Here is a 20851-nt window from a genome sequence, read left to right as displayed (position 1 = left end):
CAGGCTTTGTGATCTGGCCTCTGCCTACCTCTCCAGGCTCATCTTCAAACACATACCCGACCCCACTCTAGAACTCTGTGTTCTTTTACCAGTCATAATTTTGCTAGTTATGGTTCTGAAGTAAGACTTTTGTATTTATATTAACCAGATTTTAAAATCCATGCCATTTTAACATCTGCTTAATTCAATTTAGTTTCTTTAAACAAATAAACAGAAAAGCAGCCAACATCTGGAGTCCAGACCTTTCTTCTCAGCTACAGATCTGTATTTCTAGTTGTCTGATTGACATTTCCACTTGGCTGTCTCACAGGTACCTCAAACTCAACACGTTGAAAATTGTTCTTGTAATTGTCTGTTTTCACAATCTCAGTAAACTATGCTTACCATCAACTGAAGTGTTTAGGCAAGAAACTTGGGAGTCATCCTTGAGAGTTTGTTCTGCCTCACCTTTATGTCAAATCAATCACAAATCTCTGTTTATTTTACTTCCTAAATATTTCTCAAGTCTGTTCACCGAGGTCTATTCCCAATTCTGTTACCTTAATCCAGGTAGCAACTTTGCTTAGTCTGACTTCTGTAACCTCCTAGCTAGTCATCCCACATCCGTGTTTTTTCCCTTCAGAGCACTCTCCACACGTACCTGATCTGGTACCAAATATTTACTACTTTATTGGTCATCTCGGGCTGCCATAACAAAATACCATAGAGTAGGTGGCTTAAATGGTAGATACTTATTTTTTTCATAGTTTGGTGGCTGGAAGTCCGAGATCAGGGTAACAGCATGGTCAGGTCTGGTGAGAGCTCTCTTCCTGGCTTGCAGGCAGCTACCTTCTCACAAGTTCTCTGGTGTCTCTTCTTAGAAGGGCATTAATCCCATCGTGAGGGCCCTACCCTCATGACCTCGTCTAACCCTAATACCTCCCAAAGGACCCATCTACAAATACCATCAGATTGCGGGTTAGACCTTCAACATATGAATTTGTGTCTGACACAAGCACATTCAGTTCATAACAACTATATTATCTTATGTATTCTTTTTTTTTTACATCTTTATTGGAGTATACTTGCTTTACAATGGTGTGTTAGTTTCTGCTTTACAACAAAGTGAATCAGTTATACATATACATATGTTCCCATATCTCTTCCCTCTTGCGTCTCCCTCCTTCCCACCCTTCCTCTCCCACCCCTCTAGGTGGTCACAAAGCACCGAGCTGATCTCCTTGTGCTATGCGGCTGCTTCCCACTAGCTATCTATTTTAAGTTTGGTAGTGTACATATGTCCATGCCACTCTCTCGCTTTGTCACAGCTTACCCTTCCCCTCCCCATATCCTCAAGTCGATTCTCTAGTAGGTCTGTGTCTTTATTCCTGTTTTACCCCTTATGTATTCTTGATGTTCTAGCATCTGGGTCCTCGTTGATTAGTAAGAGACTGCCCCTCCCAGGGATAGCCAGTTCTTAGATACAGCAAACAACTCAACCTGGTCTGTGCCTTTCATATGCAAACTAACCAATCCAGAGCCCATTCTCTAAACCACATCTTACACTCCAGGAGGCAGTATTCCTCTGCTCTAATCACCCCAGAGCCAGGTACCAGATAACTAAAGATAGCTCCTATACCCCAGGGCCCCCTGAAGTTATTCAAAGTAGCCAGTTCTAAACCTGCTTACCCTCCCTTGCCTTGCCTTTCTTAAGGAAACCGCAATAAAGGGTCTTGCCCACACTTTTCCTCTTGCTCCTTCTGCCTCCTGACTGACCCTGCTGCTTTCCTATGCTGTCCTGCATTGCATGGCGTGCCCCCTCCTTTTGGGAACTGTGAATAACACACTATCTTTTTTTTTTTTTTAACGGGTAAAGTTCCCCCTTAATTTTTACCTCCTATTTTGTTTACTTCCTTGTTTATTTGTTTTGGCCATGCCACATGGCTTACGGGATCTTAGTTCCCTGACCAGGGATCGAACCTGGGCCCCCAGTAGTGGAAGCATGGAGTCCTAACCGCCAGGGAATTCCTTTTCAGTGGCAGTCATCTCCTGATCTGTTGGCTTCACCATACTTGAATAATAATAAAATTTATATTTTGAAACATACTGCCACACTTCTGTGGACTGAATTGTGTCCCCTCAAAAATCACATGTTGACTGTTTGCAGTTGACATGATATATTATACATAGAAAATCCTAAAACAACATCAGAAAACTGTTAGAGCTCATCAGTGAATTTGGTAAAGTTGAAGGATACAAAATAAATATACAGAAATCTGTTGCACATCTATACACTAACAATGAAGTATCAAAAAGAGAAATTAAGGAGGCAATCCCATTTACCATCTCATCAAAAAGAATAAAATACCTAGGAATAAACCTACCTAAGGAGGCAAAAGACCTGTACTCCAAAAACTATAAGATGCTGATGAAAGAAACTAACGATGACACAAACAGATGGAAAGATATACCATGTTCTTGGATTGGAAGAAACAATATTGTTAGAAATGACCGTACTACCCAAGGTAATCTATAGATTCAGTGCAATCCCTATCAAATTACCAGTGACGGGCTTCCCTGGTGGCGCAGTGGTTGGGAGTCCGCCTGCCGATGCGGGGGACGCGGGTTCGTGCCCCGGTCCGGGAGGATCCCACATGCCGCGGAGCGGCTGGACCCGTGAGCCATGGCCGCTGAGCCTGCGCGTCCGGAGCCTGTGATCCACAACGGGAGGGGCCACAACGGTGAGAGACCCGCGTACTGCCAAAAAAAAAAAAAAAAAGAAAAAAAAGAAAAATTACCAGGGGCATTTTTCACAGAACTGGAACAAAAAATTTTTAAATTTATGTGGCAACACAAAAGACCCAGGTGTTTAGTGTAAAGTCATTAGATCCTGGTTCAAAACTTTAAATAAAGGAATCTTCTGTATATCATAAAACTGGTGGTAGATTTACCTGCAGTAAGTCATGATATTATACCAGTTTTTTTGAACATTTGAAGGTGATTCAAATGATTGGTTTTGGAGGCAACATAATATAGAGGAGTCCGTTCAAAATCTGGCTCTGTTGCATATAAGCATGTGATCTTCAGAGGCTCAAGAGGGAGGGAATATGGGTATATATGTATACATATAGCTGATTCACTTTGTTGTACAGCAGAAATTAACACAACATTGTAAGGCAATTATACTCCAATAAAGATGTGGAAAAAAAAAGTTACTTAAACCTTGTAAGCCTCAGTGTTCTCATCTTGGAATGTAGATAATAGTTCCTACCTTAGAATTGTGAAAATTAAATGAAATAATAAATGTGACACATTTAATCATAAGACCTTGCACAAATGCTGTCATTTTCATTCCAATAATTTACTAGAATATATCACTTTGCATAAATTCTCTTCCTTCTTCCTAGAATGCCTTTCTCTGCCATCATTTCATTTCCTGCCACCACCTTTTCTGGCTTCTTTGTGCCTCCTTTTTTGGAATCTTTACTGTGTATTTAATCACATGTTTTTCATTCCCTCTACCTCACTAGACTGTGAATTCCCTGAGGGCAGTGATTATGTGTTGTTTTTATCGTATCCTCAGCCCCTAACATGTTGCCTGGCACATAGTAGATATATTATTAAAGAATTCATCAAATGCATATCTAGTGAATAAATTCTATAGGATTGGTTTAAGTATTAGAAATACCCTATCACAACATGTAGCTGGACACTTAGTGTCCAGCTTGTAGTTTAATATGTAATAGCTATAGCTGTTATTATTGCTAATAATATTATTATTTTTCAGAGACATACTTAGACATCACTTAGATTAACTGACTTCCCCAACAATTTCTATCTCTTTTTATGTATATGACTGAACATTTTATTTATCTTAGGTGCTGTAGGATGGGGGGAAAACGCAAAAGAATACCGATAGGACCTATTACCTATAGATGGTGGACATCATTCTTTCCTGGAGGCATGTTATCATGGTTTATGATACTGAATGATCCAAGCTGACCAGTGAGTCAGGCATCCTACTTAGGTGTGTAGATTAGGACAGATGGGTGGGTAAGCTTCTTTGTTCAAAAACAATAAACTAAATATACACACTGAGAATAAATTAGATGATGATAAATATATGAGAATTAGTAAAAGATATCAGATAATAAGAGGTGACCATCTTAATCATTCTGATGTTTTATTTTGGATTCGCATAATTGCAGCTCTACAATATTCAAGTCCTGTTACCTTTGTTTCTTACAGCTATTGGATGAACTCCCAATGATTTACAGCTGTTGTATATTTGTATACTGCATGTAAGTATTTATGTTTAAAATTCATACGCTTGATACATTTTTAAATTCTTGCTGGCTTCATAGGGAATTATGTAATATAACTAATCCAGTGGTATTACTGGGAGATTGTAACAGTGTAGAAGATTGTAACTTTTGTGATTTCAATGTAGAGTATAATTTCTGGGAAGTTATAATAATATTGTTTATGAACTTGTTTGATCTCAAAACCTTATAGCCAATTTAGATAGAATCTTACTTAAATTAAGTAAGATTAACTTACACAATTTGCCTTTCCTTGAGTTATGAATATATAAAAATTTAGGTAAACATTTTATATATTATGCCATAATAACATTTCTCTACTTTGTACCTGTAATTGTGCTGGGCAGCACACGAAATCATCTCTAAATTCTCACAGTTGTGCAAGATAAATAGGTATTGTCCCCATTTTATCTAAGAATATAAGCAGAGCTTATGCTTAGGTGACTTGCTTAAGGTCATGCGGTTAGTAAGTGTCACAGTTGGAAATTGAACTAGAAGTTTAATAAACTTAACTTTTAAAATATACCTTCTGTTTTCTAGTGTTAATTCTTGAGACTTCTCTGAACCTCTTATGTGATGGTTATCTGATTCTTTTCAACAGGATCATCATTGCTAGCTCAAGAATATCTTCTAAAGATACATAAAAATAAAAATAGTTTGAAAAAATATATTATTTAAAAGAACTCATCAGAAACTTCTTCTGTAAAGGGCCAGACAGTAATTATTTTAGACTCTCTGGGCCTGTGGTCTCTGTTGCAAGTCTTCAACTCTGCTGTTGTAGTGTGAAAGCAGCCATAGATAATATGTAAACCAATGGGTGTGACTGTCTTCCAGTAAATTTTATTTACAAAAACAGGCTTAGGTTGAGAAATTGGTTGTTGCACTGTAGCTTGCCACCCCGATCTAGAAAAATATTTTCAGGTGACTCTTCTTAATAAGTCATCAGCCTATCACAGTCTGCATCTGTGGACAAGCAGATTTGGGCATTTAGAAAACAAGATCAAAAACAAGGAAATCCCATGCACCATTTTCTGAAAGCTGTCCTCAAGACTGAGGCTAAGGTCTTTGCTCTCCTTGACATTGTTTACTGATCTATCTTTTCTGTCAAAACTATATTTATTAAAAGAAAAATAAAGTAACAGCGAGCACTGATATGCTAATGTCCTGATGTACCTGTACCTACATGAGACAAAGCTGAGAGCAGATACTTAAAAAGTACCCAGACAAGTACTACAAGAAAGGGAGAGCAGAAAGCAGAAGATGACTGCTTTCTTACCTCAGTTAATGTTTTGTTCCAAAAACATCCCTCTCAAATAGTCTGGTTATGTGTCTCATTAAATGAAGCAATATGGTAGAACCATCAAGCACAACATGCACACACACAAAGTCATCAAGTCACAGAATTTAAAGATAAAAAAGGTCTTAGTGCTAGTAAGACTTCTCTGAATCCTTTATGCATGGTTATCTGATTCTTTTCAATATATGATCGCCATTACTTTCCAGCCACCTTTCTTTACAGATAGGGAAATAGGAGTTGGGTCCAATTCCTGTTAATTAGTAAACTGAGAGAACTCTCCTGCTGCTTATACAAAACATAGGTTCAAAGGTTGGATACTTAGCTGATAGCCAAATATATGTTCATATTTACTTATTCACTGAATGTTTCCTGTGTCAGACTTTCCTAGTGACTAGGTATATGAAAAAAAGATTTTATCCCTGCACACAGAAAATTCACAGTCTAGTTGGGGAGACAGATAAGCAAAGAGACAATTGTAGTAGAGTGATATTTTCTGTGACAGTGTGCGTTAGTCAGGGATCATTAGTTCCAAGATGTGGAAACCTACCCAAGCCAGTTGATTTAGGAGAGATTTATTTACTATAAGGACATGAGGGAATTATATGGCATAGCAGGAAGTCCAGCTCACCAGAACTGGAAGGGCAACTTCTCTCTCCCTCCCTGTTTTATCTATTCCTTCCTCTCCACATGGCTTCAAGTCTTTGTATCTGCTTTCTTTTTCTCTTCCTGCAGATTACTTCTCTGCTCACTCATCTACTTCAAGTTAGTTGCCCAAATATAAGCATCAGACCTTGTGTCCACACAGCTTTCTATGTTGATTCTCTACACTTGATTAAGTCTCTGGCTCCCAAACTCCAAATTTTCAGAAGAGAGCCTCTCACTGGCCCAGTTTAAGTCAGGCATCTACTCCTGGTCCCCATAGCCTCTTGGAGGCTGTAGGCAGTGTGGGTTCTCTAAGATGAGTGTGTGGTTGAGAGGAAATGATAGGCATCACTAGACCCAGGGGCAAGTATACAGGTGGTAAAACAGTGTTCTATTTGTTTTCCTAGTTATATATTCTAAAACAAGTTTCTTTCTCTCTCTTTTTTCTTTTTAAGGTTTGAATGTTTCAAGACAAAGAACTCTGTAAACTACCATCTGCTTTTTACTTTAGTTCTGTTCAGTTTAATAGTAACCACAGTAAGTCATATTTTATTTCTAACAGATTAAGCAAGTAAACTAGCCATTTATGGAGTTTGGTACATTTTGCTTCTAATGTTTGCTTCATGTTGTTCATACTGAAATATTTCTACACAAAACTTACTTATAGATATTGCCCCTTTGTTTCCTGTTTAGGTGTTATTTCTCAACAAAAAGTTGAAACAACTTCTTTAAATATCTGGGTTTTTTTTTTTTTACAGAAGGGGAAAAAGTCAAAAGGCAAATATTTACTAGCAATGGAAAACAATTAACTTTTCTTCATGGATTCACATATTACCTCCTATTTGTTAAAAAAAGAAATTGGCTCTGCTCCGTAGGGCCTAGTGTGACTCTTTTAATGGTTAACCTTTTCCAAATAAGTTGAGATAGCCAATCACTTCTGATTCTACCCTAGCGCTTTTTTCCTCAAGTGAATTACATTTTGTATTAAGAGATATTAATTTCAACAAGCTTTTATCACAAATCTACCATATCAGGCAGTAGAAAATACAAAGATGACTAAGAAGCAGTCACTATGCTTGAGGACCGCATTCTAGTGGGGAACTTAAACATGTAAACAAAGAATTGGATCGAAAGATGATAATTGCAGTCATACAGGTAAAAAACAGTTATATGATGATGAGATAAATGAGGATTAATGAATTGCTTGAGTGGGTCAAAGAAAGCTGCAGAGAGGTGTACTTGAGCTGGGTTTTAATTGATTAGGAGTTCACCAGGCCCCTGGGTAAGAGTGTTATGAAGCACTTCTAAATAGACCATTATGTTGTTCACAGGCCTAGAATCTTGGAACACATAGTGAACTGTCGTTTTTAAGTGCTTAGTATGTGCCAGATACTCTACTGAGTACTTTACATTTATTTTCTCATTAAATCATCACTGCCAGTGGAATTGGGAGAGATTTAATATGACTGGATCAAAGTTAAGTGGTGAGGAGTGAACAAGTGTAGTGAATCAGACAAATATCAGATTATGAAGACTCTTATATACCATGTTTAAATTTGGATTTTTATCCTCAAGGTAACATGGAGCCATTAATTGGTTTAAAGTAGAGGGAAAACATCTATAGATACATGTTTTAGAAAGACATGATTATGGATGATGGGTTAGAGGAGTATGAGCCTAGACCTAGGGATTTTTGCATTTGCTTAGGCAAGATATGAGACTCAGACTGAAGTAAAATAACTGTCATAAGTAATCCATGGTACTTGTGACCCAGTAAGTAGAAAGGGGTAGAAATGGAGTAAAAAGAAGGAATTGTCTACAATGATTCCTCAGTTTATAGCCTGGTCCTCAGAGTACGTAGTAAGTCCTTAACCAAGACAGGCAACTTGGAACAGGAACAGATTTTGCAGGAAAGATAATGAGTAGGTTTGTGTCATGGGGTAGGGGTAGATAAGTTCACTTTGGAATGTGCTGAGGTTGAGGTGCCTGACATTAATGATATCTGAGGCTTAACAAGTAGGTTGGGCTAAAGATGTGGATTTGGTAGTTGTCAGGTTATAGGTAGTACTAGAAATGTGGGAATAGATGAACTGGCACAGAGATAGCATAGACCATTATGATGACCAAAGATACAACCCTTGCGGGGGACCTTCAAGATGGCGGAGGAGTAAGATGTGGAGATCACATTCCTCCCCACAAATACATCAAAAATACATCGACAGGGCTTCCCTGGTGGCGCAGTGGTTGAGAGTCCGCCTGCCGATACAGGGGACACGGGTTCATGCCCCAGTCCAGGAAGATCCCACATGCCACGGAGTGGCTGGGCCCGTGAGCCATGGCCGCTGAGCCTGCGTGTCCGGAGCCTGCGCTCCGCAACAGGAGAGCCCACGGCAGTGAGAGGCCCGCGTACCGCAAAAAAGAAAAAAAAAAAACAAAGAACTCCAAAGTTAGCAGAAGGAAAGAAATCATAATGATCAGAACAGAAATAAATGAAAAAAAATGAACACAATAGCAAAGATGAATAAAACTATAAAAGCTGATTCTTTGAGAAGATGAACAAAATTGATAAACCATTAGCCAGACTCATCAAGAGAAAAATGGAGAAGACTCAAATCAACAGAATTAGAAGAAAAAGAAGTAACAACTGACACTGCAGACGTACATGAGAGACTACTACAAGCGACTATATGCCAATAAAATGGACAACCTGGAAGAAACGGACAAATTCTTAGAAAAGCACAACCTTCTGAGACTGAACCAGGATGAAATAGAAAATATAAACCGACCAATCACAAGCAGTGAAATTGAAACTGTGATTAAAAATCTTCCAACAAACAAAAGCCCAGGAGCAGATGACTTCACAGAAAAGTTCTATCAAACATGTAGAGAAGAGCTAACACCTATCCTTCTCAAACTCTTCCAAAGTATAGCAGAGGGAGGAATACTCCCAAACTCATTCTACAAGGCCACCATCACCCTGAAACCAAAATGAGACAAAGATGTCACAAAAAAAACTAGAGGCCAATATCACTGATGAACATAGATGCAAAAATCCTAAACAAAATACTAGCAAACAGAATCCAACAGCACATTAAAAGGATCCTACACCATGATCAAGTGGGGTTTATCCCAGGAATGCTAGAATTCTTAAATATATGCAAATCAATCAATATGACATACCATATTAACAAATTGAAGAATAAAAACCATATGATCATCTGAATAGATGCAGAAAAAGCTTTCAACAAAATTCAGCACACATTTATGATGAAAACTCTCCAGAAAGTAGACATAGAGGGAACGTACCTCCACATAATAAAGGCCATATATGACAGACCCACAGCCAACATCATTCTCAGTGGTGAAAACTGAAACCGCTTCCTCTAAGATCAGGAACAAGACAAGGTTGCCCACTCTCACGACTGTTATTCAACATAATTTTGAAAGTGTTAGCCACAGCAATCAGAGAAAAAAAAGAAATAAAGGGAATCCAAATCGGAAAAGAAGAAGAAAAGCTGTCACTGTTTGCAGATGACGTGATACTATACATAGAGAATCCTAAAGCTGCTACCAGCAAACTACTAGAGCTAATCAATGAATTTGCTGAAGTAGCAGGATACAAAATTAATGCACAGAAATCTCTTGAATTCGTATTCACTAATGATGAAAAATTTGAAAGAGAAATTAAGGAAACACTCCCGTTTACCATTGCAACAAAAAGACTAAAATACCTAGGAATAAACCTACCTAAGGAGACAAAAGACCTGTGCAGAGAACTATAAGACTCTGATGAAAGAAATTAAAGATGATACAAACTGATGGAGAGGTATACCATGTTCTTGGATTGGAAGAATCAACATTGTGAAAATGATTATACTACCCAAAACAATCTACAGATTCAATGCAATCCCTATCAAACTACCAATGGCATTTTTCACAGAACTAGAACAAAAAATTTCACAATTTGTTTGGGAACACAAAAGACCCCAAATAGCCAAAGCAGTCATGAGAAAGAGAAAGAGAGCTGGAGGAATCAGGCTCCCTGACTTCAGACTATACTACCAAGTTACAGTAATCAAGACAGTATGGTACTGGCACAAAAACAGAAATCTGGGTCAATGGAACAGGATAGAAAGCCCAGAGATAAGCCCACACACATATGGTCACCTTATCTTTGATAAAGGAGGCAAGAATATACAGTGGAGGGGAAAAAAACCTCTTCAATAGTGGTGCTGGGAAAACTGGACAGCTACACGTAAAAGAATGAAATTAGAACACTAACCCCATACACAAAAATAAACTCAAAATGGATTAAAGATCTAAATGTAAGGCCAGACACTATAAAACTCTTAGAGGGAAACCTAGGCAGAACAGTATTTGATATAAATCATAGCAAGATCCTGTTTGACCCACCTCCTAGAGAAATGGAAATAAAAACAAAAATAAACAAATGGGACCTCATGAAACTTAAAAGCTTTTGCACAGCAAAGGAAACCATAAACAAGGCAAAAAGACAACCCTCAGAATGGAAGAAAATATTTGCAAACGAAGCAACTGTCAAAGGATTAATCTCCAAAATATACAGGCAGCTCATGCAGCTCAATATCAAAAAAACAACCCAATCCAAAAATGGGCAGAAGTTCTAAATAGACATTTCTCCGAAGAAGATACAGATCGAAAGGATGCTCAACATCACTAATCATGAGAGAAATGCAAATCAAAACCACAATGAGGTATCACCTCACATGGGTCAGAATGGCCATCATCAGGAAATCTACAAACAGTAAATGCTGGAGAGGGTGTGGAGAAAAGGGAACCCTCTTGCACTGTTGATCGGAATGTAAATTGATACAGTCACTATGGAGAACAGTATGGAGTTTCCTTTAAAAACAAAAAATAGAACTATCATATGACCCGGCAATCCCACTACTTGGCATATACCCTGAGAAAACCATAATTCAAAAAGAGTCTTGTATCACAGTGTTCATTGCAGCACTATTTACAATAGCCAGGACATGAAAGCAACCTAAGTGTCCATTGACAGATGAATGGATAAAGAAGATGTGGCACATATGTATAATGAAATATTACTCAGCCATAAAAAGAAACGAAATTGAGTTATTTGTAGTGAGGTGGATGGACCTAGAGTCTGTCATACAGAATGAAGTAAGTCAGAAAGAGAAAAACAAATACCGTATGCTAATACATACGTATGGAATCTAAAAAAAAAAAAAAATTGTTTTTATGAACCTAGGGGCAGGACAGAAATAAAGACGCAGGCGTAGAGAATGGAGTTGAGAACACGGGGAGGGGGAAGGGTAAGCTGGGACCAAGTGAGAGAGTAGCACTGACATATATACACTACCAAATGTAAAATAGATAGCTAATGGGAAGCAGCTGCATAGCACAGGGAGCTCAGCTTAGTGCTTTTTGACCACCTAGAGCGGTGGGATAGGTAGGGTGGGAGGGAGACGCAAGAGGGAGGGGCTATGGGGATATATGTATTCATACAGCTGATTCACTTTGTTATACAGCAGAAACTAACAACATTGTAAAGCAATTATACTGCAATAAAGATGTTAAAAAAGAAAAGATACAAACCCTTTGTTACACTGGGCTTTTTATTCTCAGTGAAAACAAAAGAATATGCATTTATGATATTATACCCTAAAAGTTACAATTGATTTGTCTGTTTGACATTTAAAACCTGTCAATATGCAAATTCTTTTTAAGGGGGAGGGATAGATTGGGAGTTTGGGATTGACATGTACACGCTGCTGTATTTAAGGTGGGTAACCAACAGGGACCTACTTATAAAAACATAAAATTTAAAAAGATAAAATGAGAATGTCTCATTTTATAATGTCTAAGGAATTCAATAAGAATCAACATTTTAAATAAAAATTTAAATTTATACATTTAAGGTATACCACATGATGATTTAATATACATATACATAGTGAAAATATTACTACAGTCAAGCTAATTAACATATCACATAGTTAATGTTTCCTGTCTGTGTGATGAAAGCACCTGAAATCTACTCTTTCAGTAAATTTCCAGTATTCAGTCCAGTATTATTAACTATAGTCACCATGCTGTACCTTGGAACGTTGACCACTTGAGGGTCAAGTGAAAGAGATAGAGCCAACAAAGGAGGTAATCAGTGGTGTAGGAAAACCAGGAGAGCTTGATGTCACAGAGTACAAAGAGGTTTCTAGAAAGGGTACCAGTTGCCTCTGAGAGGCTGAATAAAATGAAATTGAGGTTTGACCCATAAAAAAGACCAAGTAACCTTAATGAGGGTACTGTCCACAGCAGATTGATGAAGGCAGAAGCTAGATTTCAGTGAGTTGAGAAGGTGAAAAAGATTGAAAGAGCAAAGAGATTGTATTTCCTTATGTTTCTGCATTGCCCTGCGTAGTCCTTTGCATACATACTTGTTAATCAGGAAAGAGTCCTAGAATTTCAGAGGTGAAAGGAAGTCTTGTTACTATATAAAAGAAGAGACTAATGTCCAGAGAGTTTTAGTGACTTTCCTGACCAACCAAATGTATATGGAGAATTGGTGGTAGAGTCAAGACAACTTACCTTTGTAAGTTAAGAGCTGATGTGGCTGAAAACTTAGGCTTGGGAGTCAGTCATATCTGAGTTTTGACCATCACTGTTACTTAATAACTGTGGGACTTTGGGTAACTTACTAAAGAGAGAGGTAACTCTCTGCTTTAGTTTTCCTCATCTGTAAAATTAATAATAGCATACATTTCACATTAGTTGTAAGAATTAATACCTGGCACATAGCAAGGACTCCATAATTCTTTTGCCTTAAAAAATGCTTTTAAGAGGCATGCCCTTCTGTATTTCTTTTATTAGTAATGAGAATCTGAAATTATGTAAAGGAAAATTCGTATTTTGAAATAACAAATTTCAGAGATTAAAAGCATTCTGCCTTACTGAATTTAGAGTTATATAAATGTTCCTACACATCTTACTTAATTTGTTTTTTTTAATTTTTGCCTGTATTGGGTCTTCGTTGCTATGCACAGGCTTTGTCTATTTGTGGTTAGTTGGGGCTACTCTTCGTTGCGGTGCGCAGGCTTCTCGTTGTCGTGGCTTCTCTTGTTGCAGAGCTCGGGCTCTAGGCACAAGGGCTTCAGTAGTTGTGGCTTGCGGGCTCTAGAGCACAGGCTCAGTAGTTGTGACTCATGGGCTTAGTTGCTCCGTGGCATGTGGGATCTTCCCAGACCAGGGCTCGAACCCGTGTCCACTGCATTGGCAGGTGGATTCTTAACCACTGCGCCACTAGGGTAGCCCCTACACATCTTACTATTAAAGCTCTATGGGTGCTTCAAGGAAATAATCTCTTGCTGTGGTGAGGGAACTTCTTCCAGGAATAAGAAGTTCTGTAGACAAATGATAAAATTACATAAAATTTATGAGATCAGCACTACATTAAATGAGGCTGTAGAGATGTAAGAATCGTCCTTTCTGTCAAGAAGATTATTGCCTTGTAGGGGAGAGAAACAAACTAATAAATGCCGTAAAGTTTATATATGGACAGTCAGGTAAAGAGGATGAGTGATGGATTCTGCTTAGCAGAGAAGGAGTCAGGAAAGATTTCAAGAAAGAGGTATAGTTTGAGCTGAATCTGGAAAGATGAGTGTTTAGCAACAGGGGGTAATTTCTGAACAAAGTAAAGCACAGCATGTTTAAAGATACAGAAGCATGAAACTAGCATATTTGTTGGAGCCTAGGATGAGAAAGAGACAAGAGGAGAGGAATAAGACTAAGCAGAAAGGCCGGAGCAAGATTATGGAAGACTTTGAAATTTGGACTTTGTCTTGCATGTGATGGGAGTCATTTCAGGGTTATGATTTAAATTTTGACTCCTCTCTACCATGTCATTTTAAAGGTGTACTGGTTTTCGTTTTTTTAATTAATTAATACATTTTGGGCTGCATTGGGTCTTCGCTGCTGCGCGCGGACCCCTCACTGCAGTGCCCCTCCCGCTGCGGAGCACAGGCTCCAGGCGCAGGGGTCCCAGCAGCTGTGGCTCACGGACTGTAGAACAGGCTCAGCAGCTGTGGCACTCTGGCCCAGCTGCTCCGCGGCATGGGGGATCCTCCCAGACCCCAGCTCGAACCCATGTCTCCTGCACTGGCAGGCGGACTCCCAACCACTGCGCCACCAGGGAAGTCCCTAAAGGTGTACTCTTATAGGGCAATAAATGCATGCAGTAAAGAGGCATTGAACTTAATCACCCACATGACACTGGAGCCTAAAACTAGGGTTTGTGTAACTTTCGTGTATTTAGGTGAATAAATTAGAGGTTTTCAGAAGCAGAAGAAAGGACAAGAAATTTGTTTTAAATGTTTTCACCTATTAGCACATATTATGCGCTAAACACTTGCACATATTTTGGCTTATTATTACTCACCACTATTATTCCCATTATCCAGATAAGGAAAAATGAGTCTTTTGGTTAAGTGACTTGCTCAGGCATGTAGCAAGTAAGTGGCAGTTTAAAATTTAGCTCCTGTCTGTAAGTCCAGCATTCTTGCTGCTGTAGAATAGATCTGCTGCAGGGATTGTCAGCATAACTTCTTCAGCCCTCATGAGTTATCCACGCATCTCTGCCTCTCCTTGATGCTGATGCAGAGGCCAAGAGGCCAGAGTAATCCACAACAGCTTTGAAACATTTAGTTTACCATGATGTAATGAGCACTGGGGCACACCCACCTGTAGGTAACAGCCCTTTTGTGGCATGCCACCTAATCTGAGATTGGTTTTATATGGCTGGAGTCAGATCTAAGAAGCAAGACTAGGGAAGCAGGAGACCAGAGTAGCAGGAATAGGTTTTCTTTCCCCTTCGTAATGCACTTCATTTACATGTATTTCTTTTAATATTTTTCAGGTTTACCTTAAGGTAAAGGAGCCTGTATTCCATCAGGTAATTTTTAAAAATTATTACACATTTTATTATTTAACACTGCCTGTGTTTTCCTTTTCTAGTAAATTATATGCATATACAACTTCTGTAAATGAAATGGTAGATGTTTTAGGAAAGAACAGTGTTTAAAACAGAGATTACAAACAAGTTCCTACAGAAGCACATGTAAGCAAAATAGGAATACACCAAGAATAGTCAATGCCCAGGCCGCACTGGCTATTGGTAGATAGTCATGCAGGTGCAACATTGCTCTTATAAGCAGAAAAAAAACCAGGAAGCATTATACACATGCACATGTAAACAGTCTTTTTTATGACATTATTTTCTAGAAAAGATAAGGGGAAAATACTCAAGGAATGTTCAATCTAACATATTTTAAGTAGTTTTTTGAGGTGGACGGTTATTTATATTGAGGGAAACAAACATAGGAAACTTTGGTATGAGATTAATAACTTAAGTGCATCCTAGAATGAAGCCAGAGTAAAATGAAGTATCAGACCCTAAATAAAGAGAGCTATTATTTATTGAGTGCTATGATGTGCCTGGTCACTATGCTTATTACTACATAGACCCTAATCTCCCCAGCAGTCCTACAAAATATGAATTACTGTCTATATTTTAAGGGAAATGAGCTCAGAGATACTAGGTAATTTGTCCCAGAGTTACACAGTTATTAAGGGACAGAGCCAGGGCTGTAACTAGATTTGTTTGACCCCTGTCATCCTTCTTTTAACAAAGCGGGTAGATAGATAGATAGATAGATAGATAGATAGATAGATAGATAGATATGATAGATATGATAGGTAGATAGATAAAGGATAAATAACTAAATAAGCATACAAACAGGCACACATTTCAGGAGGATTAGAGGCCTTGTACTTTTAGAATATTTTGTGCTTATATAAAAAGGTAAATGTTCCTATAATCTTTTAAACTTAAACTAGACAATATCACCTGAAATCTGTTTCTTGAAGAAATAAATTCCAAATCCACGTTATTGTGCCTTGCTTTTTTCCATAGGCCAGCTGAAAGTAGATGTACTAACGTAGATATTATGGGGGGTGGGGCATCCTCACTTTCCTGTTTATTATAGCTTGAAGTGATGTCATTATATATTTACCCCTTTATTAGAAATATTTATTGACACTGTAAAAAATGAAGTTTATTTACGTGAAGAATACTTCAGTTTTTATAAACTTCTTATTTGCCTTTATAAGAAGAAAAATAATAACCACAAAAGAACAAAATTCGGAAATTTTGAGTTAAGTTTTCTAAGTTTATTACCATTCAGTTTTCTGTTTTGTGTTTTTGACTTATTTGACACTGTGTTTATGTAATAAAAGGAACAAACTGTTCATATAACTTTTCATGCTGCAACTTCCATGTGTTTTTCCAGTAATAAATATTTTCTTCTCTGTGTATAGGGAAGATACTTAGATATCTGTGTATGATAGGAAGGTAGGCAGGATGAAAACTTATAGCTATGGCTTATATCCTAGGCTTAGAGATTAAAAATCAGGATAGGGAAGTGAAGAAGTAAAGGAATGCTAGGGTGAAGTAGATAAGCAATCTGAAGGTAAGACATTCATTCATCAGGTGTTTACTGTGTACTTTCTCATTACCAAATTCTGAGCTGGAATTTGGAAATAAAGAGGCAGTAGAGCACAGACTTTAAAATCCAAAGTGAGGCAGACCTGGATTCAAACTAGTCTCTCTGCTTATTCACAGTATACTCTGGATAAGTTACTTAACTTCTTTGAGCTTTGGTTTCCTCGTTATTCAGCAAACACTTTTTAAGTGCCTTCAGTATGCCCAGTGCTGTACTAGGCACAGGAGATGTACAAGTGAGTGAAATAATGAGGTCTCTTGCTCTTTTAGAGCTCATAGACCGCATCTCTGAAGTCGGTATAATAATCTCCTATAGTTGTCTGAGTATTAAATGAAATAATGCATTTAAACCTTAGCACATAGTAAAACACTCAGTAAATGTTAACTAATATTAATATACTAAAGCACATAAGACATGGCTGCTGGTCTCAGAGAACTCAGTATCTGGTCAGGAAGATTGACTTGTAAAAACGTATTTGTAGTATATACGTTTTGTAATAAACATGTAAAAGTAGTACTAATGTAGGCAAGGGCACAGTCTGTCTGTTTAGATGACTCAAAATAGGATTACAAAATACACCTAGTGTGTGTAGCTAAACTATTACTTACTCTAGTACTGAAGAACAAGTTAAGGAAAATAGCCCACTAGTTTGATACAATAGTATTCCTCGCTGCTTTGTAAAGTTTTATTTAAAGAAACCTTTGCTTCAAATGTCTAATCTAATCCTATGCTGGTCTGCAAAGTAATTAGAATTGATACTTTCTTTTGATATTTATACTTAAGGCTTAAAAAAAAATCTTTCCCTAATTATTTTCTGGGTATCATTCTTAAGAAAAGAGAACTTCTTTTTCTGAGAATCTTCTAATTGTCAAAGTTTGGAGTATTACTTTCAGTTCTTTCAGGTAACTTGATATTTTTATGTGTAGAAACTTAGAAAAATTGTTTTAGAATTTGTAAGTAGAAAATTGTTTTGAAATTTGTGCCAAGATTTACAATATTTTTCAAGATCTTAAAAATAATGGAAAAGGAAGGAAAAGCAGTGTGGTCTAATCTAAAGGAGCTCTGATTAAGACTGGAATCTTGATTTCTTACCACTTTGATTTCTTGAAGTTCAGAATCTCTATTTCTTGCCATTTTGTTATCCACCAACGAATTTCTTGCTGTACCTATTCTTCAGTATCTTCATCTGTAAAATATTCAAAACAAGGAAAGGTACTATTTCACAAGGATTATATAAAAATAATTAAGGTAATGCAAAGCACAAGGCAATAAACATACTAACACTGTGTGATACTAAAAGTACTTAGTAAGATGTGCATAAATTTCTGCCTATGATGATCATGGAAAGCTTCTAAAAGGAGATATTTGAGTTGAGCTAGAGAGATAAGTAGCGATAGTACAATTAAAAGTATCTGTCACAACAAGGATGATTGTCTTACTAACCAGATTAGCTTCCCTGAGGGAGAATATACTGATAACAGTTCTACTTTACTGTATTAAATCCAAGGTGATCCAAATATCTCCCAAAGAGAACCAAATGCCATTTATTCATTTTGATGGCCTTGCAAAGGATGATACTCAGATCACATAGCTGTCACATTCAATAGAAACACCAGCATATCTCAAGAAAGAAAACAAAAAGAAAAGCATACATGAGAATAGACTAAAAGAACATTTAAGAAGTTATTGAACCCTCTTAAAGTAGCTAATTGACAAATCAGTAGTTGAATGTCTCAGATGAGATCTCATCTAATGTCTCAAAGAGTACTGTTGCTTAAAATCTTCTTGCCAAAGTAGATGTCTCTGAAAGATTGTTTCTAGACATGACATACCAGTATTTTATTAGTACCCCTTCTAATTTGACCTTCAAGGTTTGCAAGAAAGAACACTATGTAAACAATTTGAAAAACAGGAACTTAAGTAGATTTTTAAAAATTCTATTATGTTTCATTTGTGCCATTTTATTACAAATTAGAGTAGAAGGAAACTACTGTATAAGCACACTTGGAAAAGAAGATGACATTTTTTAGTATCTACTATGTGCTAAATATTATATATTCTTTCATATAGTTTATATAGATTGACTCACTCATTATCTTACCAAACTATCAACAAACCTGTTTAGGAATTATCTTCATTTTATAGGTAAGGTAACTGAGAGTCAGAAGGGGTTAAGTCATTTGCCCAGTGTTTCTCAACTAGTTAGTGGCAGAACTGGAAATGGAAACCAGATCTTTTTTTTTTCCCCCAAAGCCCATATTGCTTTTATGATATGATATGTCATTATAGCAGATTACTTTGGAATCTAATTTATTGTCAGATGTTTTTCAAAAGAATGAAAAATACTATTTAGATTTTTGTGCAATAATGAACTTGGAAAAATGTGAAGACTGAATATGTAAAACTTAGGTATAGCTGTGGTTTACTTTAAGTAAACTTCAATTCAGTTATCAATTCAAAAAACTGCCCGAAGTCAAATACAAGTGAAGTACTTTGGGAATAAAAAGAGATTAAGTAATTTTTATAGAAGGATTTCAGGAAGGCTTCACATAGGAAATGACATTTGAGCAGGATTTATTTGACCATGGAACCCTTTTTTATTGAATATTTCTTAATATCTCTCAGCACGGTGGTATTCTGGGGCACTGTTTGGGAAATCCTGTGCTAAATACGAGATCCTGCAGAACATGAGAAGAGAAGGAAGGCTGGAACCAAACTGTGAATCACTGGCTGTCATGCTAGAGTTTGAAACTTATGATTTTGCCATTGACAGAGGCATAAGATTATAATATCTGTTTCAGATAATTCTGGCAGTTGTATGTAGGATGGATTAGAAGGCTGTATAGTTTGGGCAGAATTAAGATTTTTAACCAATTCTGAATATACCTACAAAAACTATGTTTTTACCAATAGACCACATTGCCTTATGAGACTTATGAAATTGTTTTATAGTTAAAAAGTAATATCTACATTTAGCTTATTACTATTTAAACTATCCTCTACGTATGTAGGAAGCACCAACCTTTTAGCCTTATCATATGAGAATAAATTTATATATTAACTCCCAAAATAAAATGCCTCTTACATCCCTATTTTGACTATGATTATAGAAATGAAACCGTAGTCACCTAGTTCAGTCCCTTCATTTTACAAATGGGAGTCCAAGGCTAAGATAAATGAAGTGACTTATTCAAAGTCATGTACTGAGGCAGTAATGAGGTGGTAGAAAAATCTAGAATCCCCCAACTGCAGCCCTTGGCTTTTTCTGTTAGAAGTTCTCTTTACTATGTTTGGGCAATTGAATGAGTCCATTACAAACTGCAAATGCCGAAATCCCATTACCTATTACCACCATAGGTTCCCACTCACTGGGGCTTTATCCACAAATCCCTACCTGATCTCCCACCCTAATAAACTGTTCGTGACCACAGGTGAGCTGAGTGCCTTTCTCCTAGAGTGAAAGACTTGAGCTCCCTCTGCGCATTCAATGTGAAGCTAATAATTATTCTAGCGGGTCAGTATGGAATTCTTTCTTCATCTTTTAAATGTCTTTTATTTTTAAACAATATCAAACTTACAGAAAAGCTGCAAGAACGATAAAAAGAACTTTTCCACCTGAACCACTTGAAAGTATACTGTCAACCTGTTGGAGCATGACGACTTATGATAGTGTCTATTAGACTTCTCCATTGTAAAGTTATTCTCTGTCCCTTCATAATTAATAAGAACTTTGTTGTAAAGTACTCTGAGACTTACGAAAATACTCTTAATTATTAAACTTTGAATTTATTTTTTATTTCTATGGACTCTCTCTTGTATTCCTATTTTATTCAGTGAGTTATGATGTTACTAACATGGTTTATTTTGGTGTAAAAATTGTCTCAGATTTGGCAAGTGGAGCACTTTCAGGCCGGTGTCTGTGTCCTTTTGACCTGTTCCCATCGTTCTTTGAATATCTCTTACTTTTTGGCACAAGAAGATGTTCTTGGCTCATCTTGTTCTTTCCCTGATCCAGGCCTGATCTCCATGGAGGCTTGGTTTCTTTGAGTGGA

The 20851-nt window shown here is 37.2% G+C and overlaps 1 protein-coding gene across 1 annotated transcript in view; it reads left to right on the top strand.

The window, feature by feature from the left end:
• ACER3 (alkaline ceramidase 3) overlaps positions 1-20851 on the top strand; it is a 179979-nt gene that overhangs the window by 107280 nt on the left and 51848 nt on the right. Inside the window, exons 4-6 of the mRNA XM_082660808.1 lie at positions 4228-4280; positions 6696-6777; positions 15155-15190. Coding sequence (XP_082516934.1) covers positions 4228-4280; positions 6696-6777; positions 15155-15190 — 171 coding nt within the window. The remainder of the gene's footprint in view (positions 1-4227; positions 4281-6695; positions 6778-15154; positions 15191-20851) is intronic.

This window comes from Grampus griseus (assembly GCF_964374135.1).
Source record: "Grampus griseus genome assembly, chromosome: 8".
Classification (NCBI taxonomy): domain Eukaryota; kingdom Metazoa; phylum Chordata; class Mammalia; order Artiodactyla; family Delphinidae; genus Grampus; species Grampus griseus.
Note: the sequence above shows the minus strand (reverse complement) of the source record. Positions and strands in the feature narration are given on the sequence as shown.